The following is a 27,599-nucleotide window of genomic DNA, read 5'->3' on the forward strand; positions in this document are numbered from 1 at the left end:
TCCCTCCGCTGTAAACGGCCCATCGGTTTGCGCCCGTCCCTTTGAGGGGTTCTTGTCTCCTCTCTGATCTCTCTGGGTTCTTAGAGGGCTCCCCCTGATGGCAACGCTGGGCCACGTTCTCCTTGGCCTGTCGTGGCGACGTCACCTGCTCGCCCCTTTTGAGCGGGGAATTCTTCTCATTCTCGCTTCTCCGCCCGTCTGGAATATAACAGAGTCATGACGTGACTTATTGACCTGTAGCAAGGACAGCTGGGATGTCTCTCAAAGGGCGAACTGACTCAACTCCCTCTATCTCCAATGTTCAGGCTGTGAGTGCCGCTTATTTATTTATTACATTTCTACACCGGCCAATAACTGAAGCTCTGCTGTTGCTTAGATAGCCCAAATGGCACCATCCACGCACAAGAGGGCCTCCTCCGGGTGCCTACTCCGAGGGAAGCTCAGAGGATGGCAACAAGGGAGAGGGCCTTTTCAGTGGTGGCCCCCCAATGATGGAACAACCTCCCTGTTAGCTTGCCTGGTGCTAACATTGTTATCGTTTCGGCACCAGGTCAAGACCATGAAAAAGGAAAGGAACCTCTCGTGCAAGCACTGAGTCATTACTGACTCTTGGAGAGACGCCAGCTTTCGCTGACGTTTTCTTGGCAGGCCTTATAGCGGGGTGGTTTGCCGTTGCCTTCCCCAGTCGTTATTACCTTTCCCCCAGCTAACTGGGTACTCATTTTACCGACCTCAGGAGGATGGAAGGCTGAGTCGACCCGAGCCAGCTGCCTGAAACCAGCTTCCGGTGGGATCGAACTCAAGCCGTGGGGAGAGTTTCAGCTGCAGAAACTGCTGCTTTACTGCTCTGCGCCACACAAGACCATGACCTTACGCTTTTTATGCTTTTAAATTTTGTATATCGGTTTTTAACATTAGGGTTTTAATCTTTGTAAACCGCCCAGAGAGCTTTGGCTGTGGGATGGCATGTAAATGTGATGATGATGGTATCAGCAAGCCTGGGGGGAACACACAACACATGACAACACAGACAAGCTGGAGCGTGTTCAGAGGAGGGCAACCAGGATGGTCAGGGGTCTGGAAACAAAGCCCTATGAAGAGAGACTGAAAGAACTGGGCATGTTGAGCCTGGAGAAGAGAAGATTGAGGGAAGACATGAGAGCACTCTTCAAATACTTGAAAGGTTGTCACACAGAGGAGGGCCAGGATCTCTTCTCGATCCTCCCAGAGTGCAGGACACGGAATAACAGACTCAAGTTAAAGGAAGCCAGATTCCGGCTGGACATCAGGAAAAACTTCCTGACTGTTAGAGCAGTACGACAATGGAATCAGTTGCCTGGTGAGGTTGTGGGCTCTCCCACACTAGAGGCCTTCAAGAGGCAGCTGGACAAGCATCTGTCAGGGATGCTTTAGGGTGGATTCCTGCATTGAGCAGGGGGTTGGACTCGATGGCCTTGTAGGCCCCTTCCAACTCTGCTATTCTATGATTCTATGTGGTAGCACTGTGCTAAAATAAAAGTTTTTTGGCATTTAATATTTAAAGAAATTGAAAAGATAACCGGGCAAAAGGTTATCAAATCCCTGGAGTTAGCCACATAATTTAACTGACCCAGAATAGATGGATATTGTATGTAATCTGCTTTTATGCTTTTAAATTTTGTATATTTGTTTTTAATGTTCCGTGTTTTAATCTTTGTAAACCGCCCAGAGAGCTTCAGCTATGGGGTGGTATATAAATGCAATAAATAATAATAATAATAATAATAATAATAATAATAATAATGATGACTGGCTGTTCAAGGAGACAGAAAGGAAAACTGAGGGGGGGGGGAGAGGAAATGGGATGGAGTATCCTGAAAAAGGCCTGGAATCCTGAACAGTTGTACTGTATGCTGCAACATTTCATTGCAGATCCAACTTAAATTATTATTTTTAGAAGAAGATCAGCCTCGACCAGATTTTAATGCCTGTGAAAATCCAGTTCTTCGTTCTGGCATTTAAAAAAAAGAAAGGAAGCGCTAAACAATAAAATTTGGTTTCATTTAACTCTTTCATATCATTGGAACGTCCACTTGTGTATACCTGAGGGATCACCATTTGGGATGGTCTTCACAGCCTTAAGGGCTAGAAACTTGCTCGTCAAAAAACAAAACGAAAAGCTGCACACGGAATTCTCAAGATGCTGAATTCTGTCCCTAGTGCCAGATTTCATGCTCGGATCCTTACCCGGCAAGTTGGAGTCCCCGTTGCCCTCTGGCTTGCCCCCCTTGCTGAGATGCCTGTGCCAGATGTTAGGAAGCATCCACTCTGCTGCGGGGAAGTTCATGGCCGCCGTTCCAAAGGGTCCCGAGACCTGCAACAGCAGCAGCAGGAGTGAAGCTCTCGTTCAAAGCAGGGGAGCAAGGCTGAAACAGTAAAAGCTACAGGCTATGGCAGCTTGGAGAACATGGGAGCTTTCCAGTTGTGTTCTTGGACTACAACTCCCATCAGCCTCGGCAAGCGAGCCAATGTTTTGTTGGCTGGAGATGAGGGTGGGTTGTATCACATCTCTGGAAAGGTGCCAGTGTAGGGAAGACGCTTCTCAGCAGGAGATTCGCTGGCCATCCAGAACAGAATTGAACCAGGAGCGGGGGAGCTGTGGCCCTCCAGTTAGACAACCACTCCCATCATCCAGGCCACTCAACCTCCTGGTTTGGGGATGATGGGAGCTGAACTCTGACAACCTCCAGAGCGAGCCGCAGGTTCCCCACCCCTTAGGGTGACCATATGGAAAGGAGGGCAAGGCTCATGAATCTTTAGCAGTTATATTGAAAAGGGAATTTCAGCAGGTGTCCTTTGTAGGCATGCAGCACCTGCAGAAATTTCCTCTTCATCCCAACAGTTATAGCCGCAGAAGCCCTGCCCTCTTAGGGTGACCATATGGAAAATGAGACAGGGCTTTAACAGTTGTAAAGAAAAGGGAATTTCAGCAGGTGTGACTTGTAGGCATGCAGCACCTGGTGAAATTCCTGCTTCATCACAACAGATATGGCAGAGGGCAGGGCTCCTGCAGCTCTAACTGTTGTGATGTAGAGGGAATTTCACCAGGTGCTGCATGCCTACAAATCACACCTGCTAAAATTCCCTTTTCTACGCAACTGTTAAAGATACAGGAGCCCTGTCCTCCTTTCCATAGGGTCACCCTACCCGTATGTTTTTAGCTTAAAGCTCTTGCTGCCAGTAACCAAACCTCAGGAGAGGCATTTGAACCTTTTAGAACGGGGAAGAAACAGGGCCGGCCCAAGACATGTTGCTGCCTGAGGCAGAGCGGCAAATGGTGCCCTCCCCCCAAATCCAAAGGCAGCTGTATTGTTTTGGTACGTGTGGCAAAAAACACCATAAGCGCCTCTCCCCTCATCCATATCGGTAGAAATACAATATCAACAAGGTCGACCACTAACAATTTGCTGCCATTTTATGACACCTCAAATTTGCTGCCTGAGGCAACTACCTCACTCTGCCTCTTGGTAGGGCCGGCCCTGAGAAGAAAACTTCACAAATGTTGGGGAAATCACCAAACAATTGGCTAGGGGGAAAGGGGCATGGCCGGCAGCGGAACCCTGAATGACAGATTTGGCCCCTGGGCCTGAGGTGTTCACCCCTGCTTTAGCTAGACTGGTGCAGGGGGAAGAGGGGGGTTGAGGGATCCCTCCTATCTTTCCTTGCCCCCCATTCTCCATCACCTTGCTATCCCTGCTAGGACTTCACAAAGCCTTTGCGGCAGGGTCTTGCTATGTACTGTGTTATCTGTACAGCACCATGTACATTGATGGTGCTATATAAATAAATAAATAATAATAATAATAATAATAATAATAATAATAATAAGATACGGCCAAGGGGCTAGAGTGGCAGCGTTGTTTGCCGCCAGGTGCCGCCATCTTGAAAAATGACAACGGCCCCCACCTTGAAGTAAACAAAGCGGCCCAACTAAGTGGCAAGCCCCCCACGGCTGCTGCTTTGCTTTCCTGGGACGGGGAAGAGGACAGTGCCATAAGAAACGAAGGAGCAGCGTGGCGGGTGGGGAGAACAGCTGGAGCTGGTCTGCGGCAACGGACTTCCTGCCTTGGCAGAGGGCTGGACCAGAGAGATGCCCCGGGAGGGTACTTCCAATTCTTCCGATTCAGCCTTGGGATTTTAATTATTATTTATTTATTTATTGCATTTATATCCCACCTTTTTCCCTCCAAGGAACCCAAGGCGGCGTACATAATCCTCCTCCTCTTCAAAACAAAGCCCTATGAGGAGAGACTGAAAGAACTTAAACGGTTGTCCCACAGAGGAGGGCCAGGATCTCTTCTCGATCCTCCCAGAGTGCGGGACACGGAATAACAGGCTGAAGTTAAAGGAAGCCAGATTCTACCGTATTTCTTCGATTCTAAGACGCACTTTTTCCCCAATATAAACATCTCTAAAAACGGGCTACGTCTTAGAATCAATGGCGTTTTAGAATTGCCTGCAAAGTGCGCTGTTATCCCTCCACCCTGCTCTCGATGCCCAGGTGGCTCAAGGGCTTGTTGAGCACCTAAGCAGCTCTGCACTCACCATGTAGGCTGGGGAATGTGCTTGGCCCGATTGGGGGCCTCAGCGACGATCCGCGGCTGCCCTGGGCCTATTTGTGCTCCCCAGAGCTAACCGGGCTCACACACACACCAATGGAGCTCCGAGCCCTAAGCGGGCCCTGCCCGCCGCACCACGAGCACAGCCGGCCCGGTTGGGCCTAGTGGGCATGGCTATGCGGCTCCGTTCGGGTCAGGCCTGGCGCATGCCTCGCCTTGCGCAAGGGGCCGGGGCAGACGGGCGGGTGCTGCAGGGCTCGCGGAGGGTTGTCCGAGGCGGGCGGGCGCCGCTGGCTTCTTGTGGCTGCTGGTTCTGTGCAGCAGAGGAGGAGCAGCAGCGCCGGCCAGGAAGATGGAGGCGACGCCAGGGAGGTGAGTTTCTGGGCTGGGGTGCGGGCAGGACGCGCTCTGGGACTTGCAGCTGCGCCTCGCGAACCACCCCCTCCCGCTCCCTTCTTGCTCCCTGCAAGAAGTGGTGGCAGCTGGTAAAGCCTCCGGGCCCTTGCACGTGCTCCTCGGTTGGCCCCCACCCACATCTCTTCCCTTACCTGCCTGCAATTCGCTCCCCATGCATGGCAGAATATTTTTCCCCCATATAAACATCTCTAAAATGGGGTGCGCCTTAGAATCGATGGCGTCTTAGAATCGAAGAAATACGGTATCTGGACATCAGGAAAAACTTCCTAACTGTTAGAGCAGTATGACAATGGAACCAGTTACCTAGGGAGGTGGTGGGCTCTTCTCCCACACTAGAGGCCTTCAAGAGGCAGCTGAACAACCATCTGTCAGGGATGCTTTAGGGTGGATTCCTGCACTGAGCAGGGGGTTGGACATGATGGCCTTGTAGGCCCCTTCCAACTCTGCTATTCTATGATTCATTTCTATCCTCGCAAAACACAACCCTGTGAGGTGGGTTGGACTGAGAGTCTGTGACTGGCCCAAAGTCACCCAGTGGGTTTCCATGACTGAGTGGGGACTAGAACCCAGATCTCCCAACTCCCAGTCCCACGCTCTAGCCACTACGCCACGCTGGCAGGCTTTCGCTTGCCCACGCGTCAAAGCCAGCTCCTCGCTTTCGTCTCTTGGTCACACGCCAGAGTGACCGGGAAAGAGAACGTGGCAGGCGGAGCAGCTCGGCAGAGAGAAGGAAAGCTCACTTCTCCACGGCTCCGATGAGATTCGATACAACAAATTAAACCTGATTTTGCTCTCCACAGAGAAAGTAGGGTCAGGTGGGACAGGGGGCCATTCACCTCTATGGGGGAAGGGGGTACATGGTCAGGTCATCAGGGCCGGCGTCACAGGTAGACATGACGGGGCCTCTGCTGAGGGCCGACATTCCAGCAGGGACCCACTGACTAGCGCCCCCTGGAGTTACTCCTCCTCTTCCCCCTGGCAACCTGCTTGTTCACCCGCCTCTTGCTCTGTATTATTATTATTATTATTATTATTATTGTTATTATTATTATTATTATTATTACTATTATTAATTTATATAGCACCATCAATGTACATGGTCCAGACAAAGGTGGTTGTGAGAAAGAAGAGCAGGAAACGCCACGGCCATTTTGCTCCCTCAACTCTCTGCCTGCCAAGCAAGCGGAAACCATGATGGGAAAGAGGAAGTGGGGAAAGAGCAGCTAATGGCAATGGTGGTGACAAGGGAGGCTCACTGAGGAAGAGGCCCCGTAGAGCGTAACTTGTAGGGTGACCATATGGAAAAGAGGACCGGGCTCCTGACTCTTTATTCAGTTGTATAGAAAAGGGAATTTATTTCAGCAGGTGTCCTTTGTATGCATGCAGCACCTGGTGAAATCCCCTCTTCATCACAACAGTTAAAGCTGCAGGAGCCCTGACCAGATACAAAAGAGGGCAGGGCTCCTGCAGCTTTATTATGATGAAGAGGGGATTTCACCAGGTGCTGCATGCATACAAAGGACACCTGCTGAAATTCCCTTTTCAATACAACTGTTAAAGAGTCAGGAGCCCGGTCCTCTTTTCCATATGGTCACCCTAGTATCTTGGCCAAGGGCCCTCAGCGCCGCAAACTGACAATACCCATTCTGTTCGGCACTCCACCATCCAAGACGTTCATCGTCTCTGTAGCCCAGTTTTTCTCAACCTTGCGTTTTCAAATTATTTTGGGACCACAACTCCCAGCATTCCTGACCATTGGCCATACTGGCCCCATTCAGAATACACCTTAAACCAGCCTTCCTCAACCTGGGGCGCTCCAGATGTGTTGGACTGCATCTCCCAGAATGCATTCTGGGAGATGCAGTCCAACACATCTGGAGCGCCCCAGGTTGAGGAAGGCTGCTTAAACCATGAATCTAGCCATGGTGCTTAAACCAGAAAGCCAGGCTGTGTTCAGAAGACATCTTAAACCATGACTTTAACCATGGTGAATAAGTCTTTTTGCGTTATTCACCATGGTTAAAGACGTGGTTTAAGATGTCTTCTGAACACAGCTTTTCTCTCCGGCTTAACCACCGTGGTTAAAGTCATGGTTGAAGGTGTCTTCTGAACGGGGCCGCTGTCTGGGGCTGATGGGAGTTGAAGCCCAAAACATCTGGAGGGCACCAGGGTGCCGATGAGATCATACCCTCTTCTGGTCCTCCCTCGTCAGGGCCAAACGCTCTCACCTCCAATTCCCGTCTCTCGGCTTCTCGGCGCCTCCGCAGGAAGGCCTCTGCCAGGGCCACCGCCCGGGTGCACGCCTCTGGCCGGCGTTCCCTGACCCAGCTCTGCATGTCCAGCGGCAGGATGGAGAGGAATTGCTCCAGAATCACCAGCTCCAGCACCTGCTCCTCCATGGGCGACTTGGGCTTAAGCCACTGTTGGCAAAGTTCCCTCAGCCTGCAGCAAACCTCTTGGAGCCCCTCGGCCTTCTGGGAGCACAGTTGCGGGTCCTGCATTTCTGCCCCCACGGAGTCGCCTCCAACCTTCCTGGGGGACCCCACCTCGCCGGTGTCCACGCATCCGGAGGTCCGCTCCGCTTCTCTTCCGAGAGCAGGCGCAAGACGGGACACCCACTCGCCTCGTGCCCACCAGCACCGGACGTCAGCCGCGCCCTCGAACGAAGCGAGGAAGGCCTCCGTGTCGCTCCACAGCGAGCGCTCCGGCATCGGCGGGTCCTCGAGTCTCGAGCGAAGGGACGGCGTGGCCTTCAGGAATTCTTGCCACTGAGCTTCCCAGTGCTCTGACAGCTCATCGTCCGGTTCCCGCTTCACCTGTGGCAACGTCGGCCATCTTAGTCCGTCCTCTGCGGTTCCGCATTGAATGACCTGTGAAGTTTTCTCCTCCTCTTCTCCTGCTTCTTCCTCCTTCGATCCATCTCTTGGCCCAGGATCCTTTGGGTCCAGCCCCTCAACTTTCATTCCTGGCTTTGACTTCTCCTCAAATACAGCCAAAAATCGAATCATTTACGGATCCCCGTTCGGCTACTCTCTTTTTCCCCACCAGACGTGACCTCTGGTATTCATATTTTTCTTGTTTTATTTACAATGTCCACACCTCAGCTCGGGCTCACAGGTCCTCTCAAAATGCCTCCTCGTAGGGCAAGCCATCGGACTTCACGGCCCCACAGATTCATCATCTAAATTAGTTCAACAGGCCAAATTCTGTGCCGTTGAGGAGACGGTCCCCATGGCTGGGCTTCAGAAACAAATATCAGAGGGCCCTCAACTCACACAAGAACAGCTCTCCCTGTGACTGAGAAATGCAAATGTTAGCCAAGTCCTTTTTTTAAAAAAAAACACCTTTCGATTTATTTCAAAATCTATACAGTGTAATACCATTATGAAACCATCTTAATAACAAGAACATTGGTTATCGGGCGGATTAGAAATGTAATAAATGGATAAACAAACTAACTCAAAGATCACAAACAATGGGCAAGTTTTCGAGATCTCCAGGTCTCTTCATCGAGCAAGGCGTTAAAAAATCAGGTTGGCTGGGGGTTGGTGTGTCTCCTTCCTCATCCTCTTCCATATCATCTTCAGACTCCTATGGAAATGCCCTAGGTTAAATTCAACGTAAATCCTACTTACAGCAGACCCATTGAAAGGAATGGGATTTAAGTTAGTTGTGACTAACCAAAGCCCCATTAATTTTAATGGGTGTATTCCAAATGGGTCTTATGTTGGATTTTACCCCGATTATAACATCCCATCAGCCTTTCACAAATGCCTCACAAATCCTGTTTTCTCCACCTACTTTTTTAAAGCTTCTTGCCTGATGAAGAGATCTGGAGGTCTCGAAAGCTTGTACATTTTTCTGATCTTTGAGTTGGCCCTAATAAAGGTATTACACTGATATGGATTTGGGCACTTTTTAAATGGCTGACACAACTACTTTTGTTCTTTTTATTTATAGCAGCTTTTCCTAAACTTCCAGCTACGCTGGTTTATTCTCCAACTCCTATCATCCCCACACAATATTATAAAATACATAAAACGGATTAAAACATATAAAAAGTAATACATAACTAATTGATAGAATGATGGATGCCTGTCCATTTACTCGTGGCCTCCATGCTGGCTAGGAATTATGGGAATTGTAGTCCAACATGTCTGGAGGCTAAGAAGATGGGGAAAGCTGGTCTGAATAGACAGGCTTAAAACCCAGCTGTATTTTTAAAAATTAAAAAAGACAAAAGCAAAAGCAGATTTTCTCCGGGGAAGGGGCCGTCGCTCTGCATTGCATTCAGAAGTCCTGGGTTCGATTCCCGACAGTTTTAAAAAGAAATAATGGATCAAGTCGCATCGTCCTGGCTGCCAGTCTCGGTGGACAACGCGGGGCTAGCAATAGTCTGGCCTGGCCTGAGGCAGCTTCCTATTTCTCTCCGCACATTTAATCTGGTTTGGATCCAGATTAAATCTGGATTCAAACCGGCGGCGGAAGTGGACTTCCCTGCAGGCTCCTTGCTACGACAGTCCCCTCCAGCCCCAAGGAAGTGGGGCTGGAGAGGCCGGAGACCCTGCCGAATGGGACGAGCTGGGTGGGGGGGATCCCCCAAATTCTTCCTCTAGCAGAATCTGGATCCAAGCCGGAGGCGATAGAGGCACAAAGGAGAGAGGAAAAACCTAAACCACAAACGCGCCAATCTGTACTCTAGTTTACAACCACTCCGGATTGAGAAAGAAATAAAGACAGACAGACAGACATCTCCCTCCCTGGCCATAATCAAACAAAGCAAATACCCAAATTTGCAGTTTATTTGGGGGCTTCGCAGCGTGGGAACCCGCAACCCCCATTTTCCCAGGCCTGCAAACGCACAGGCAGTTTCCCCCCTGACCCATATGAAAGGGGGGGGGGGTTTCCTCCTGCTACCCTTACCTCCTTTGGGGGTGATCTCGCCGGGAAATCGGCACAGGATCTCCACTCCAGGTGCCCCCTTTGCCACCATGCGAAGGCGAGAGGCGGGGCAGGAAGGGACCTTTCACATACACACGCGTGCGCGCCCATATGGGCACTCACACGCTCACATACACCCATGCTCGCTCGCTCTCCTTAACTCTTTCAAGGCCTGGAAGCCGACCACGTGTGAACTGAGCTGTAATGCCAAACAGGTTTACATCTATCGCCTGAGTCTTGAATCAGGAGAAAGGATTCTCCCACCCCCGCTCCATGACTATTATGATTATAATTGTTATTATATTTATATCCCAACTTTTTTTCCTCTTGCAAGGAACCCGAACTCTTCCCTTCTACGACACCAATCGCTGGGGAGTAAGAGTGGAAGAGGGCATTATTATTATTATTATCATCATCATCATCATCATCTTTATTTATTGCATTTTTATTCTGCCTAATATCTGAAGCTCTCTGGGCAGTTTACAAAATTATTATTATTAATATTAATAATAATATATTTATTTATTACCCGCCTCTTCCTTTGTATCGAGGCAGGGAACAACACTAAATAAAATATAATACATAAAATTAGATAAAAGAGCATATAAAAACAATACAATATTAAAATAACAGTCACAGCATCTTTAAATTCTTAAATTTAAAATTCATTTTGGTAGGCCAGATGAATTTTAACCTAAATTCTTAGGTTTAAAATTTAACCTAAATTCTTAGGTTTAAAATTCATCTTGCCTTTCTTCCTTTTGCAAGGATCTCAAAGGTGGCTCACATGATCCTCCCCTCCATTTTTATCGTCACAACAACAACCCTGTGAGGTAAGGGAGGCGGAGGTGGTAATAGGAACAGAATGGGAAACAACCGTTGAATAGCGTGTCGTCCGAACTCAGCCTCGGAGTCGGTGACTGGCCCAAAGTCACCCAGTCAGCTTTGTGACGGAGTAGGGATTAGAATCCAGATCTCTCAAGTCCCAGTCTAATGCTCTAACCACTGCACCGCACTGGCTCTCTTTTCTCACGCTACACGTGTGAGTTGGCTTTCCTATTGGCGGGATTTTGTCTTAGCAGCACCAAGTGTTTTATGAACAGCCGTTTTTAAAAATGTGATGGTCACTGTCAGCATTTTCTGAATTTCCTGACCTCAGTTTACAATTTCCCCCTCTCTGTCCCGCAATATATTTACGTATGGTGACCATATGAAAAGGAGGACAGGGCTCCTGTATCTTTAACAGTTGTATTGAAAAGGAAATTTCAGCAGGCGTCATCTGTATATGTGGAGAACCTGGTGAAATTTCCTCTTCATCACAACAGTTAAAGCTGCAGGCACCCTGCCCTCTTTTAAATCTGGTCACTCTAGTATAGCTCCTGCAGCTTTAACTGTTGTGATGAAGACAGAATTTCACCAGGTTCTCCATATATACAAATAATACCTGCTGAAATTCCCTTTTCTATGCAATTGTTAAAGATGCAGGAGCCCTGTCCTCCTTTTCATATGGTCACCCTAATTTACGGCATATATAACTGAAATTCTCCACACTACTCCATGCATCTGGTGAAGCACATAGTTAAATTATGGAACTCACTACCACAAGATGGCCACCAATCTGGATGGCTTTAAAAGGGGGGTGGATAAGTTCCTGGAGGCGAAGGCCATCAATTGCTACTAGCCCTGATGGTTATGTGCCATCTCCAGTATTCGAGGCAATAAGCCTCTGTGCACCAGTTGCTGGGGAACATGGGCGGGAGGGTGGTATTGCACCATGTCCTCCTTGTTTATCGATGGCTGTTTGGCCACTGTTCTTAAGGGGGATGTAGTCCACATGTGCTTCTGTTCATATTTAAGGTCCCAGAAGAAGTTGGTTTTGCTGCAATAGATTAACTTGGCCACCCCACTGGAACATATGAACTGAATCTGAATTTCTTTAGGTTTTAAAATTTCCTAGCCAGTGGTTGTATTCAGTGTTAGTCCTACTTAGAGTAGATCCATTGAAAGGGATGGGATTTGTTAGACTGACATTGGATACAACCAGGGTTCCAGAGCCTTTTTCAAATAAACCAACCAACCCATCTTTTATTTTATTTATTTAAAAAGATGTTTGCCCCATCTTTCCATCAAACAAATCCCAAAATTAAGAACCAATACGAAACGAAGGGTGCAATCCTGTACATATCTACTCAGAAATAAGTCCTGCTGATCTCTCTGGGAAGTGGGCATAGGATCGTAGCCTAAACTTCCCATTTCCCTGGGAGCAAACCCCATGGAATTCAACGGGGCTTGCTCATGAGCAGACATGTTTAGGATTGCGCAGTAAGGCTGCAGTCATATACACAGTTATGTGGGAATAAGTCCCCTTGAACTGAAGGAGGCTTGCTTCTGAGTAGGTATGCCTGGGCTTGCAGTGTAAGAACAAAACCCAAAATTAAAATGCAATACAGATACAGTGAAATTGCAGCTGCATCAAGCAAATGCTCAGTTCTTTGGCACAATAATTTCCTTGTAGCAGGGAGTTCCATAGTTCAGCTTTCTTTCAGTTAAGTAGAGACATTGGCTCTGGAGATACCATGTCTCAGGTAGAATTTGGTGAATCAGCAGCTGTAAGAGGACTTTAGATTTTATATGGTTTTTTCCCTCCCTCTGGCTGGAGGTACCAAGTGGCTGCACCAGCTGGCTGGGGATGATGGGAGTTGTAGTCCAACAGCCATGGAGGGTGCCATGTTGGGGAAGGCTGCCCTGGTGCCCTTGGCCACACTGGCTGCAGGGTGATGGGAGTTGTAGTCCAACACACTCAAAGGGCACCATGTTGGGGACCACTGCCCTGGTGCCCTTGGCCACACTGGCTGCAGGATGATGGGAGTTGTAGTCCAACACACTTGAAGGACACCACGTTGGGGACTGCTGCGCTGGTGCCCTTGGCCCCACTGGCTGCAGGATGATGGGAATTGTAGCCCAACATCTGTAGAGGGCACCATGTTGGGGTAGGCTGCCCTGGTGCTATTGGGCATGCTGGTTGAAGGATGGGAGTTGTAGTCCAACATGCCTGAAGGGCACCATGTTGGGTAAGGCTGTTTTAGGGCATACGCATTCACACAAGACACTTCCCAGACCCCGCTGGCCATGACCCTGGGTGACCATAAGGGCAAACCCCCACCATTGTCTGCTGTGGTGCTGCCTAGTGGTCACAGTCCACAAGCAAGGTAACTTCTGAAGCCTCCCTGCCAATTCCCAACACCCTCATTCAGGAACCCTGGTGGGGTTTTCTAAGGAACCACCACTGTACCCTCAAAACCAGCATGGAATAAAAATCACAAGAGGCACTGAACCAGGGCCAACAGATCAGCCCAAGTACGCACCAACATCTGGAGGGGGGCGTCTGCTCTGAGCGCCTTTGCTGTCCAAGGTGGGGCAGGTGGCGACCGGGGAGAGAATCCTTCCCCTGAAGCAGGGGTGTGGAACCTCAGGCCCGGGGGGACCAAACCCAGCCCTCTGGCCTTCCTCAGCTGGCCCTGCCCCCATTCCATAGCCACGCCCCCTTTCCCCTGAACCGCCAATCATTTGGTTTCCCAGCAGTACTTTCTCCGTTCCGATAGGTTGAAACGCCTCTCCTGAGGCACCGACTGGCAGGAGGCAACTAAAATATGCTGGCACTTTTGGTATTTTGGCCCTGCCCCTTAGGGTTTAGAAAGGACACTCCTCTATTTGGGAGAGCTATCGGTGGACAACCCTCTTTTGAAGGTGTCCTCTGTTTGAAGGGCTATCTGGTCTGAATCTGGGTTAAAGATAAAGAACACGGTTTTTGTGAACCGCCCAGAGAGCTTCAGCTATTGGGCGGTATAAAAATGTAATAAATAAATAAAACAAATAAATAAATAAATAAACCGCCAGAAGGACTAAAATGGTATCCCAATTAATCGGGCAACAGTTAGAAAAACAAATCTTAATTATTATTTTTAATACAGGTGCTTATGACAACGGGAGAGAAGAGGTATTAATGGGCCATCAAAAAAACAATGACTGATCAAATTTTCTCTCCTTCAGAACTATTTTAGTACATGGTTTGAATGGATTCAAATTCGTTTGATTAGTTGACAAAGGTCAATTCCCATATAAACCAACAATAAGAATACGGTGTACAGTTCTGGTCACCACCGCTAAAAAGATACTGTAGAGCTGGAAAAAGTGCCCACACTGGAGGCATTCCAGTCCCACACTAGAGGCCTTTAAGAGGCAGCTGGACAACCATCTGTCAGGGATGCTTTAGGGTGGATTCCTGCATTGAGCAGGGGGTTGGACTCGATGGCCTTGTAGGCCCCTTCCAACTCTGCTATTCTATGATTCTATGAAAAGGGCAGCTAAAATGATGAAGGGGCTGGAGCATCTCCCCTATGAGGGAAGGTTACAACAGCTGGGATTGTTTAGTTTGGAAAAAAGGAGGCTGAGGGGAGACCTGATAAGAGGTGTACAAAATTATGCACCGTCTGGAGAATGTGGAGAGGGAGACATTTTTCTCCGGCTTTCAAAATACTAGAACCTGGGGTCATGCCATGAAGCTGATGGGTGGGAGATTCAGGACAAATAAAAGGAAGGACTTCTTCACACAGCGCATAGTTAAGTTATGGAACTCACTGCCACAGGATGCGGTGATGGCCACCAATCTGGATGGCTTCAAAGGGGGGTTGGATAAATTCCTGGAGGCGAAGGCTGTCAATGGCTACTAGCCCTGATGGTTGTGTGCTATCTCCAGCATTCGAGGCAATAAGCCTGTGTGCACCAGTAGTTGGGGAACATGGGTGGGAGGGTGCTGTTGCACCATGTCCTGCCTTGTTGGTCCCTGGCCGATGGCTGGTTGGCCACTGTGTGAACAGAGTGCTGGGCTAGATGGCCCCTTGGTCTGATCCAGCAGGGCTCTTCTTATGTTCTTACATAGAAGTAAGCTTCTTTGAGTTCAAGGGTGCTTAATCCTGAGCAGGCATGGCTAGGGTTGTTGTTGTTATTATTGTTATTTACATTTATATACTGCCCCATAGCCGAAGCTCTCTGGGCAGCTTACAAAGGTTCTTTGAACTGGGGTGACATCCCCCAGTATATACAGAGTGGAGTGCATAATGAAACTGTAGGCAGGCACAGAGGTCAGCTTCTTGACAATCTCAGGTTTTGCAATTTGTTTTCCTCCCCTTAAAAGCAAGTTCCTAGCCCTTATGGCAGCAGAGATCAACTTGAAAGGCTTTGGCAAAGGCTGGATCAGCCTTCCTCAACCTGGGGGGCTCCAGATGTGTTGGACTACAACTCCCAGAATGCCCCAGCTGGCTGGGGCATTCTGGGAGTTGTAGTCCAACACATCTGGAGCGCCCCAGGTTGAGGAAGGCTGGGCTGGATGGTCTTTTAGAAGCCAGAAACGTGGTTGAGTAAAGAATTGAGCTACACCTCCGACTAGCACAGCCAGGAGTTATCCAAATCAAGGGAATCATGCAAATATACTCATTTGCATGACGTATTCCCAGGCACAGGATCCTGCTTGTCTTTGTGAAGAACTAGGGCACAATCCGAGGCATGTTCAGACAGGAAGAAGTCGTACAATTCTCAGCATGGCCCAGCCAGGTGTGCTGGGAGGTGTAAGACTTCTTTTCCGTCTAAACATGCATACGATTGCACCTTTGGGCACTCTTTTCAGCATACAAAATACATCCATCTTCTTTTGTATCTGGTTCCTCTGGGCAGGGCTCCCGCAGCCTTTAACTGCTGTGATGAAGAGGGAATTTCACCAGGTGCTGCATGCGTACAAACGACACCTGCTGAAATTCCCTTTTCTACGCAACTGTTAAAAGATACAGGAGCCCCGTCCTTGAAAGTGGAATTGGGCGCTCGGGTTGAAAGAGATTCTGCCTCCCTAATCTATACACACATCTCTCCCTTTCTCTCAGGGGCGGGCAACTGGGGGGGGGGGCAGTTGGGACCTCTTTGCACCTCCTACATCCCTAACCATGTCTCGTATTCCTGTTGCTACTTAATGTGGCAGCAGCAGCAACAAAAACCAGGCGGTTGCCACCAAATTTTGGCTAACAAAAAAGGACAAATTTAACTTGCATCCAAGCTAAAATGGCTGTTTGTTTGCTGCCGGCCGCTGCAAGTTTTGGGGAGCGCTGTGAATGGGGGACGGCTATGCCTCGTCTGCCTGCCCCCATCCCTGTTATAGATACATAGGCGCACACAGGGACTTGAGATACTCTAGGGGCAGTGGTTCTCAACCTTTTTTGCTCCATTCCCCTCTTTCACCATTGTTCAGAATATAATTCCCCCCTTCCCAAGATAGTCTAACTCAAAAGCTGCATTCCAAATAATATGCATATAATATTGAAAATCTTTTATTTTTTTTCCTATATTAATCCCATTTAAAGGGGTAACGCAAAGCACGTAGCCCCTTTTACATTCTCAGCTCCCATGCTTTGCGTTGCCCCTTTAAATGGGAGGCTTGAAACTTATAGAATCATAGAACAGCAAAGTTGGAACGGGCCTGCAAGGCCATCGAGTCCAACCCCCTGCTCAATGCAGGAATCTACCCTAAAGCATCCCTGACAGATGCTTGTCCAGCTGCCTCTTGAAGGCCTCTAGTGTGGGAGAGCCCACAACCTCCCAGGTAACTGGTTCTGTTGTCGTACCGCTCTAACAGTCAGGAAGTTTTTCCTGACGTCCAGCTGGAATCTGGCTTCCTTTAACTTGAGTCCGTTATTCCGTGTCCTGCACTCTGGGAGGATCAAGAAGAGATCCTGGCCCTCCTCTGGGTGACAACCTTTTAAGTATTTGAAGAGTGCTCTCATGTCTCCCCTCAATCTTCTCTTTTCCTGGCTAAACATGCCCAGTTCTTTCAGTCTCTCTTCATAGGGCTTTGTTTCCAGACCCCTGAACATCCTGGTTGCCCTCCTCTGAACACGCTCCAGCTTGTCTGCGTCCTTCTAGAATTGTGGAGCCCAGAACTGGACGCAATACTCTAGATGAGGCCTAACCAGGGCCGAATAGAGAGGAACCAGTACCTCACGTGATTTGGAAGCTATACTTCTAGTAATGCAGCCCCAAATAGCATTTGCCTTTCTTCTAGGATTGCGAAGGAGGGAGGGAAAAGAGAGCAAAGGCCTGGCTTTTGCAGACGACATGACACTTTTCTGGGACGTTTTTAATAACGTGTAGGAAGGCATGATCTCCAGGACATTATATTTTGCTGAATAGTGGTCCCAGTTCCCCCCCTGGAACCCTAAAATTCCCCCCTTGTTGAGAACCCATGCCCTAGGGTGACCCTATGAAAAGGAGGACAGGGCTCCTGTATCTTTAACAGCTGCATAGAAAAGGGAATTTCAGCAGGTGTCCTTTGCATATATGGAGAACCTGGTGAAATTCCCTCTTCATCACCACAGTTAAAGCTGCAGGAGCTATACTAGAGCGACCAGATTTAAAGGAGGGCAGGGCACCTGCAGCTTTAACTGTGGTGATGAAGAGGAAATTTCACCAGGTTCTCCATATATACAAAGGACACCGGCTGAAATTCCCTTTTCTATGCAGCTGTTAAAGATACAGGAGCCCTGTCCTCCTTTTCATAGGGTCACCCTAAATCAGCCTTCCTCAACCTGGGGCGCTCCAGATGTGTTGGACTACAACTCCCAGAATTCCCCAGCCAGCTGGCTGGGGAATTCTGGGAGTTGTAGTCCAACACATCTGGAGCGCCCCAGGTTGAGGAAGGCTGCCCTAAATAGACACACACACACACACACACACACACACGGGAGATGCTGACATGGTCAGACAGATAAACTTCTGCCAAGACTCTCTTCTGCCAAGACTCTCAGCTGGACTATTGTAACCTTCTCCTGACTGGCCTTTTTCTCAGTCCCACCAACATCCCAGGCGTGCTTGATGGGTACGCGGGAGAGGGCCTTCTTGGTCTTGCCTCAAGGCTCTGGGACTCCCTTCCCAGGGAGGCTAGACTGTGTCCCTCTGTGCTACACTTTCGGAGGCAGGCAAAAACTTTTTTGTTTCAGCAGGCTTTTGGAGCTACTCTGGACCTCACCCCACCCCGCCATTTAACCTATTACAGTTTTTAAATTTTTTAACCTGTTTTTAATTTTACTGTAGGTTTAATTCTATTTTAACTTTTGTAAATTATATTTATACGTTTTAACTGTACATGTTTTAATGTTGTAAACCGCCTTGAGTCTCAGTACTGGGGAATAGGCGGGATATAAATAAATGTAATAATAATTCCTCTCACATTAGTTCGTTGGTCTCTATTCATCACTTCGGCTGCTAAGATCATCTTATAGAATCACAGAATAGCAGAGTTGGAAGGGGCCTACAAGGCCATCGAGTCCAACCCCCTGCTCAATGCAGGAATCCACCCTAAAGCAACCCTGACAGATGCTTGTCCAGCTGCCTCTTGAAGGCCTCTAGTGTGGGAGAGCCCACAACCTCCCTAGGTAGCTGATTCCACCGTCGCACTGCTCTAACAGTCAGGAAGTTTTTCCTGATGTCCAGCCGGAATCTTCCTGTCACTTGAGCCCGTTATTCCGTGCCCTGCACTCTGGGAGGATCGAGAAGAGATCCTGGCCTTCCATGGTATTGTTTTACTGTGTACAGCACCATGTACATTGATGGTGCTATATAAATAAATAATAGGGGCTGAGGTATAGTGAGAGATCAAACCACGTTAAGATAGTGAGAACTCAAGTTTATAAGTAAACAAAGCCAGCATCGCAATTGCTGGGCCAAAAAGATCACAAAGCAACATATATTTTAAGCAAAAACATTCTAACGGGAGACACTTCTTTTTTCCTTGTGGCGCGAGGCCCACCCACCATCCCTGTTCAAACCCTGAGAAACACAATTCGGTGTTACCGGAGTCCGGCCTGGCACTTCAAAGCCTCCACATCTAATCTTTCCTGCGTATGACGTTCTTCCACTTATACGAAACAACCTCCGAAACACAGACTATGGTCCGACCGGTTCCTGAATTTCACCCCACCCCCACCCCCCGCCGCCCTCCACGTTTGAAAGTTTTTCTGTCATGTGGATTCTCTCGTGCTTCTTAAGCTTGGACCTCTGGCTATAGCTTTTCCCACAAGCCGAGCATTGATAAGGCTTCTCGCCGGTGTGAGTCCTAATATGCAGCGTCAGGCCCGACCTCTGGGTGAAGTCTTTCCCGCAGACCGGGCAGGCGTACGGCCTCTCTCCGGTGTGGGTCCTCTTGTGTTTGATGAGGCCCGAGTGGTGGCGGAAGCTCCTCGCGCAGACAGAGCACTTGTACGGCTTCTCGCCCGTGTGGGTCCGCTCGTGCGCGATGAGGGTCGAGTTGTGCCTGAAGGACTTCCCACATTCAGAGCACGTGAACGGCTTCTCCCCCGTGTGGGTGATTTCGTGCCTCACGAGGTCCGAGCTGCGGAGGAAGCTCTTCCCGCAGACGGGGCACCGGAAAGGCTTCACCCCGGTGTGGGTCCTCTCGTGCAGGATGAGGTTGGACCTCTGGCTGAAGCTTTTCCCGCAATCGGCGCAGGCGTACGGCCGCTCCCCAGTGTGGATTCTCTTGTGAAAACGAAGGCCGGAGCTCTTGCTGAAAGTCTTCCCACATGTTGGGCACTTGTAAGACTTCTCCCCCGCTGGGTCTCCCTGATCCGAGGGCGGAGGGCTCTGACGGAACCGCTTATCGCAGTCGAAAGGCACGTGGGACTCTTCCCCCGTGTGGGTTCGCTCGTGTTGCATCAGGCTCGAATACAGGCTGAAGCTTTCTCCGCAGGTGAAGCACGAATAAAGTTTCTCTCCCGGGTGGATTCTCTCGTGTTTGATAAGACCGGAGCCTGAGGCGTCATTTCTCCTGCAGTCGGAGCATTCATAAGGCTCCTCCTCCTCACAGATTGGATCATGTTCACCCAAGCTTAAACTAGGGCAGAAGCTTTCCCCACACCTCAAGCACTGATAGGTCCTCTCAGGGGCTCTCTGATGTTTTATAAGGCCGGCGCTCTGGCCAGACATTCCCCTGGAGTCTGACCGTTTGTGGGGTTTGCCCTCAGCGTCAATTAAGAACTCCAAGCTGTCGCTGAAATCATCCCCATCCTCCTCGCAGGGGTCTGGGCTCTCAAACTTTGGCCTCACTGGCGTGTCGTCGGGGTCTCCCCCGCCTCCTCTTACAACGGAGGTGCCTGCTATTTGGACCGGACTGCTTTCCCGCTTTATCTTTGCCCTGAGCTGCTTCTTGGACATTCGTCCCATCTTTGGATGCCTTTTAGCTCTTCCAAGCGCCCCTCCGTGGATCTCGGCTTGCTTCGGGTTTCCTTCCTCCTCATTTTCAATACATCCCTCGCTGACACCTGCTAAAGACAAGAACAAGACGGAGATCTGTATGAATTCTGATGGACGGGGTCCGTTTCTACCCAACAGTGCAAAGCTTAGCCTAGGGGTGTTCAACCTCCTGCAGCCCACGGTTGAATTCCATTTGGGGGAAACTCTTGGGGGCTGTATTCCATTGCTGGGTGTGGCCTAAAGATAAAGGGGAGGGGCCAAAATTACTAAAACTGGGAAACTACTAAATTTATTAAATTTAATTAGTAAAACTACTACAATTAATAATAATAAATTTATTTCTTACCCGCCTCTCCATTTTGATCGAGGCGGGGAACAGCAGTAAGTATAAAATACATAAAATACAGATTAAAAACATAGTATACATTGTTAAAACATCCTAAAAAACAACCTAAAAGCATCCTAAAATTCATTTATGTACTGTATTTCCATACCACCCAATAGCCGAAGCGCTCTAGACGGTTCACAAAAGTTAAAACCATCCGACGCAAATCAAAGTATAAAACAATTTTATACTTTACCCCAATTGGTTGTCGGGGCAAAGAGGGTGGGGCCAGAGAAAGGGGGTGGGGCCATCTGAGGAACCCCAGAGAGCTTTAATCAGAAGGATATTCAACTTTCCACAAAGTTTCCAAGTGGTGAACATCCAGTATCGTACCATCAAAAATTGAACAATAAAAACCACACAGTGATAAAACAAAAAACTAATTAGCATTAAAAGTGTCCCTTATCATTTACACTGGCTCCTTGTATGCTTCAAGGCCCAATTGTTGTCCAAAGCTGCCCCTTTCCAGCATGTAATTCCTTTGCTGAGGGAACTGCAGTGGCTGCCTATTCACTACTGAGCCAAGTTTAAGTAGGGTGGCCATATGAAAAGGAGGACAGGGCCCCTGTATCTTTAACAACTGAGTAGAAAAGGAAATTTCACCAGATGTCTTTTGTATGCCTGCAGCACCTGGTGAAATGCCCTCTTCATCACAACAGTTAAAGCTGCAGGAGCCTTGCCCTCCTTTGTATCTGGTCACTCTAGTATAGCTCCTGCAGCTTTAACTGTTGTGGTGAAGAGGGAATTTCACCAGGTTCCCCATATATGCAAATGACACCTGCTGAAATTCCCTTTTCTATTGAACTGTTAAAGACACAGGAGCCCTGTCCTCCTTTTCATATGGTCAGCCTAGATTTAAGGTTCTCGTGCTAGTGTACAAAGCCCTAAACAACGTAGGACCAGGATACCTAAGAGAGCGCCTTCTCCCCTATCAACCTGCCTGGTTACTGAGGTCATCCGAGGACATGCTCCTGGTGGTTCCACATAGACCCATCCTTCGATTGGAATCCACCAGGGGAAGAGCCTTCAGTGTGGTGGCCCCCCTCCTATGGAATTTCCTGCCTATGGAGGTCAGGCAGGTGCCAACTTTATATTCCTTTCAACGCCTCCTGAAAACATAGTTCTTCCAGGAAGCCTTCCCTTAATGACCAGCCATGGTTCACTTTGCATTTTTCTTTCCCCCCCGCTTTTTTTTAAAAAACAATTTTAATGTGTTTTTATTCTGGTTTTAGCTTGTACTGAAATTTTGAATGGAGAGCAGTATATAAATACTGTAAACAAATAAAAATGAATTCAAAATACTGGTTTTGTTCTAAGACTGTCAACATAATACACACTTACCTGGGAGTAAGTGTGATTGAATTCAATGGGACATCTCAGGATATTGCACTGTGAAGCTCTTAATGGCTTGGGACCAGTCTTCCTGAGGGATTGCTTCTCTCAAATGTACCTTTCTGGACCCTGAGGTCATCTGCAAATGCCCATCTCTGGATGCCCTGGGCAACCCACGTGAGGCAGCTGGCTACAGGGAAAAGGGCCCTTTTTAGTGGGGGCACCCTGGGTGTAGAATGCCTTCCCCGGAAGGGCTCATCTTACACCTTCCTTATACTATTTTTGGTACTGGGTGAAGACTTTTCTATGCAACTGAAATTCCCTTTTCTACGCAACTGTTAAAGGTACAGGAGCCCTGTCCTCCTTTCCGTATGGTCACTCTACACTCACAGAAACTGAAACATACAATCAGGTGACCCAAAACCTGTGGAAATGAAACTTAACTAATTTGGGGGGGGGGGGGGAGAATGAAATTTAGGAATACCCCCTCCCTTCAGAAGAGTCCCAGGCCTTCAGGCTCAAATTAAAAACAGGCCTGTGTAGGCCTCAAACCATCACAGTGGTTCACACATATCTTCCCCAAGTGACCAATTCGTCAGAAGAAAGAATTATTTATTTATTTTTATTTATTTATTACATTTCTATACCGCCCAATAGCTGGAGCTCTCTGGGCGGTTCACAAAAATTAAAACCATTCAAAGTATAAAACAACAGTATAAAACCATAATATAAAATACAATATAAAAGCTCAACCAGATAAAAACAGCAGCAATGCAAAATTACAAATTTAAACACCAAGTTAAAATGTATTTATAGATTGTTAAAATGCTGGGAGAATAAAAAGGTCTTCACCTGGCGTCTAAAAGCATATAATGTAGGTGCCAAGCGAACCTCCTTCGGGAGCTCATTCCACAGCCGGGGTGCCACAGCAGAGAAGGCCCTGCTCCTGGTAGCCACCTGCCTCACTTCCTTTGGCAGGGGCTCACGGAGAAGGACCCCTGAGGATGACCTTAGGGTCCGGGCAGGTACATATGGGAGGAGACGTTCCTTCAGATAACCTGGCCCCAAGCCGTTTAGGGCTTTAAATATTAATACCAGCACTTTGAATCAGGCCCGGACCTAAGAAAACAGGTTCCTAGCCCTCATCGTTGCAAAGACAGGCTTCAAAGTGAGAGAAATGGAGGATCAAACCCGGAGCCTTACGCACACCCCTTACCATGGTAGCGTGTTTCTTCTGCACAGCCGTCTTGCTCGGCCAAGCTGTTCAACCGAGCCTGGGAGTCCGGCAGATTCGGATCACATTCGTGAAAACTGGAGTCTCCTTCCTCCAAGAGCGCCCCCAGTTTCTGAAATACCAATAAGGATCCCATGGTCAGGGCAAAAAAAAAAAAAAAAACCAGGACGGAAAATGTGGAAGATATAGGCAAGGCAGCAAATTCAAGACCAGGCACCCCTTCCCCGCCCCCCACACAATTCACACTCATTCTACCTCCTCACTGCACAGCAAATCTGTGCTGCAGAGTTCAAAAGAAGGGGTTTTTTTTATTTATCTAAGAATTATTACCATTTATGCCAGGGTTGGGGAAGCGTCTATTTTTGTTCTGGCCCCGCCCTCTTTTGGCTCTGGCTCCGCCTCCTCTCAGAAGGTTACCCCCTACGTACCACGCTCTCCCTGCATGCGCACTCGTAGAAACATCGGAAGCTGCTTTCTATTGAGTCGGGCCTTTCGTCCATCCAGCCCAATATTGTCAACACTGACTGGAAGCCGCTCTGCAGGGGTTCAAGCAGGATTGATTCCTCACCCTACCTGGAGTCACTGGGAATTGAACTTGTGACCACTGAGATAAAGCCCCTCTTCTAGATCTACCATTGACCTATGACTCCCCTCCCAAATCATGATAGGCCCACACAGAGGAGGAGGAGGAGGAAATGGTGACAATCGTGATGAGAAAGGAACTCCATTAAGAACCTAAGAAGAGCCCTGTTGGATCAGACCAAGGGTCCATCTAGTCCAGCACTCTGTTCACACAGTGGCCAACCAGCCATCGGCCAGGGATGTACATAGTGCAACATCACCCTCCCACCCATGTTCCCCAGCAACTGGTGCACATAGGCTTACTGCCTTGAATACTGGAGGTAGCACACAACCATCAGGGCTAATAGCCATTGATAGCCTTCGCCTCCAGGAATTTATCCAACCCCCTTTTAAAGCCATCCAAATGGGTGGCCGTCACTACATCCTGTGGCAGTGAATTCCATAGTTTAACTCCGCGCTGTGTGAAGAAGTCCTTTCTTTTATTTGTCCTGGATCTCCCACCCATCTGCTTCATGGGATGACCGCAGGTGCCCCGACCCAACACCCTCCGCAACCTGGAGCCAGCACTGAGCTACAAGGTTACTGTATTCAGTTTCCCCTGGAGTTCTTATATGTGCCAGGTTTCCTTCCAGTTTAAATGCATTCAAAGGGCCACAGATCATAGAATCACAGAATAGCAGAGTTGGAAGGGGCCTACAAGGCCATGGAGTCCAACCCCCTGCTCAATGCAGGAATCCACCCTAAAGCATCCCTGACAGATGGCTGTCCAGCTGCCTCTTGAAGGCCTCTAGTGTGGGAGAAGAGACCACAACCTCCCCAGGTAACTGGTTCTGTTGTCGCACTGCTCTAACAGTCAGGAAGTTTTTCCTGATGTCCAGCCGGAATCTGGCTTCCTGTAACTTGAGCCCATGATTCCGTGTCCGGTACTCTCAGCAGTAGAACACGTGATAATTTGCATGCAGATGTTCCCAAATTCCACCCCTGGCATCTTCCTGCCTGGAGAGGCCCGACCTATCCGTGTTGACAATACTGGGCCAGATGGACCAATAGGAAGGCAGCTTCTGCTGTCCCCACATCCGTCAACCCCCTCACCTCCTTCTCTTCCTGAGAGTCGTCCTCTCCCTGCCTCATCAGGAACTCCTCCGCCAGGGCCACTGCCTGTCCGCAGGTGTCCGGGCCGCTCTCCTTGACCCAGCTCTGCATCTCCGGGGGCAGGACCTCCATGAACTGCTCCAGGATCACCAGCTCCAAGATCTGCTCCTTGCTGCGTTTCTCCGGCTTCAGCCACTGGTGGCAGAAGTCCCGGAGCTGGCTGTAAACCTCTCGGGGGCCATCGGCCTCCTCGTAGCAGAAATGCCGGAAACGCTGTCGCTGCCACTCCCGGCAGACGGCCTCCCCTCGCAAGATGGCCGCTTTCATCTTCCCGAAACTATCTCGGGCCTCGAGGCTGCTTAAGGCCTCTTCGGCTTCTCCTAGGCCAGGGACCAGGTGGGTGACCCACTGGCCGGCCTCATTGGTTCCTTCAAAATGGCCCAGAAAGGCCTTGATATTTCCCCACGGCATGGCGACCTCTGTGTGTTGTGGGTTGACCCAGTTCGAGGAAGGCAATGGCTCGTCCTTTGGAGACACCTGCCATTGAGATTCCTGGCTCTGGAGCAGGTCTTCCTCTGGCTCTTCTTTAACGTGTGGGGTCATCGTACTTTTCGTAAGTCTCCTAAGACCCCCAGAATGGATGGGTCCATGAGATTCTTTTCCCTCTCTTTCGGATACCTGGCTCTGGAGCAGGTCTTCCTCTGGCTCTTCTTTAACCTGTGGGGTCATCGTACTTTTCGTAAGTCTCCTAAGACCCCCAGAATGAATGGGTCCATGAGATTCTTTTCCCTCTCTTTCGGATACCTCCATTTTCCCAGAGTCTGCTAGGTCATCTTCCTCCATTCTCTCCCCAGGCTGTTCCTCTTCACGGAGAGCAGCCTGGCTTCCCACAATCCTTTGCGTGTCAGCCATTTTCTTTGCCAGGCTAAGGGACGGCCTTGTCTTACCTCAAGCCTGCCTTCACTCTTCCTCTCCTTCTAAACTACAAACACTGGAGAAATGCTCTCTGTCCAGAGGTTTTCTCTCTTCCGCTATACTTCAAGGCTTTCTGGATAAAGAGACACAGAAACTGAATAAAACCACCAAACGGTGAAATTGGAAGGAGTCTAAGTCAGCCCAATCCCTCCAAATCAACCACAAAGCGGCCACTGAAACAACCACCATTTAAAAGAAATAAGATGTGAGCTTTATTTTGTAAATTGAGGGTTTTTTACTTTGTAAATATAGCTTTATATGCTGCATTTTAGGTTTTTTTTAATTTATCATCTTGTATTTAATATCTTATTTATTTTCTTGTTTTGGAAGCCACCCAGGGAACATGTAATTTATTTTTATTATAAAAAACTAAATAAAATTTAAAAAATAAATTCATTTCTCCCCCTCCCCAAAAGATAAAAGTTTACAGCTAAGAAGAAAACACTCCAAGAGGCAATACAAAAAAGAAAAAGCAGAAATACAAGCACAGAAAAAACAACATGATAAGAATAAGAAAGAAGTACTTTTTCGTATATAGTGTTATCAGTTAAAAGGTGCAAGCCTATGCATGTTTAGACAGGGGGGAAAAGCCCTACAAAAAAAAGTACTACAATTCCCAGCATTCTCTGGCCAGCATGGGAATTGTAGGGACTTTTTTGTAGGATGTTTTTCTGAAGAGTAAACATACTCAGAGCTGTACTTTTACACAGAGTGGATTGTGCCCTATACATTGTATTATTGATCGATTGATTTACATTTATATACCGCGCCATAGCCGAAGCTCTCTGGGCAGCTTACAAAGGTTAAACTTTCCAAACATCCCAAAGTTTGTGAGGTTTGGAAAACAGACTTTCCAAACCTCGCATCTTGACCTGCTACTACTAATTCTTGCTGTCTCTCCAGCTGTAGCCCAACACCCACTTTTCCTGGGAGTAACCCCCACTGACCCCAATGGGATTTCCCTCTGAGCAGACCTCCTTCCTATCAGTGCCTAAAACGGGGCTAGGAGCTGCCCACTTTATAAGCAACCTACAACCTCTCCCCCCAACCTGGTGTTTGCCAGAGGTGTGGCACTCCAACTCCCATCGCCTTCAGCATGGCCATGTTGGCTGGGGATAATGGGAGCTGTGATCTAACCTACCTTGAGGGCACCAAGCCGGAGAAAAGGCTGAACTAAAGAAATAAAAAAGACGTCGAAAATGGAAAGAAGAGGAAGAATCAAAGAAAAGCTGATAGTAGGAGTAACGCGCCCCTTCTCCAGATAGTATGGGGGTTTTTTGGGGGGTGGGGGGTGGGGCGTGAAATCTCTGATGTCTTTTTTTTCCCTTCTGTCCCTTGATATCCCATCCCAAATACTCTTTTTTTCTACTCACCTCCGCCTAAGAAGGACAAGAGAAAATATATATATATATTTGCAGGCTAAGCAACCTTTGCAGTGTTCAATGCTTGGGGGGAGTTATTCAAAAGGCAGATTCCCTCCAGGTAAAGATGGAACAGGAAGAGGATCGCATGATTTCCCCTTCCCCACCCCATAGACTTTAAAAAAAACACCCACATTTCCGGCCTACTCTGCAACGAAGATCTCTATTGACTTAACTCTTTGGAGCAGCCAAAAGCGGAGTTCAAGGGATAGGGCAGCTAAGCAGGACATGGGAGCGACCCGCTTTTCAGATGTGTTCTTGGACTACAACTCCCATCAGCCCTGGCAAGCCAGCCAGTGGTTTGTTGGCTGGGGATGATGAGGTTTGCTGTG

At 48.6% G+C, this 27,599-nt stretch overlaps 1 protein-coding gene across 1 annotated transcript in view; it reads right to left on the minus strand.

Moving 5' to 3' along the window:
• LOC134396266 (zinc finger protein 271-like) overlaps positions 1–27,297 on the minus strand; it is a 29,350-nt gene extending 2,053 nt beyond the window's left edge. Inside the window, exons 1-4 of the mRNA XM_063122687.1 lie at positions 27,220–27,297; positions 24,872–25,919; positions 23,180–23,309; positions 19,051–20,317 (exon numbers count right to left, since the gene is read on the minus strand). Of these exons, the coding sequence (XP_062978757.1) occupies positions 19,051–20,317; positions 23,180–23,309; positions 24,872–25,783 (2,309 nt within the window). The 5' untranslated portion in view covers positions 25,784–25,919; positions 27,220–27,297. The remainder of the gene's footprint in view (positions 1–19,050; positions 20,318–23,179; positions 23,310–24,871; positions 25,920–27,219) is intronic.
• Positions 27,298–27,599: the final 302 nt, after the last annotated feature.

Source organism: Elgaria multicarinata, chromosome 3 (genome assembly GCF_023053635.1).
Source record: "Elgaria multicarinata webbii isolate HBS135686 ecotype San Diego chromosome 3, rElgMul1.1.pri, whole genome shotgun sequence".
Lineage (NCBI taxonomy): Eukaryota > Metazoa > Chordata > Lepidosauria > Squamata > Anguidae > Elgaria > Elgaria multicarinata.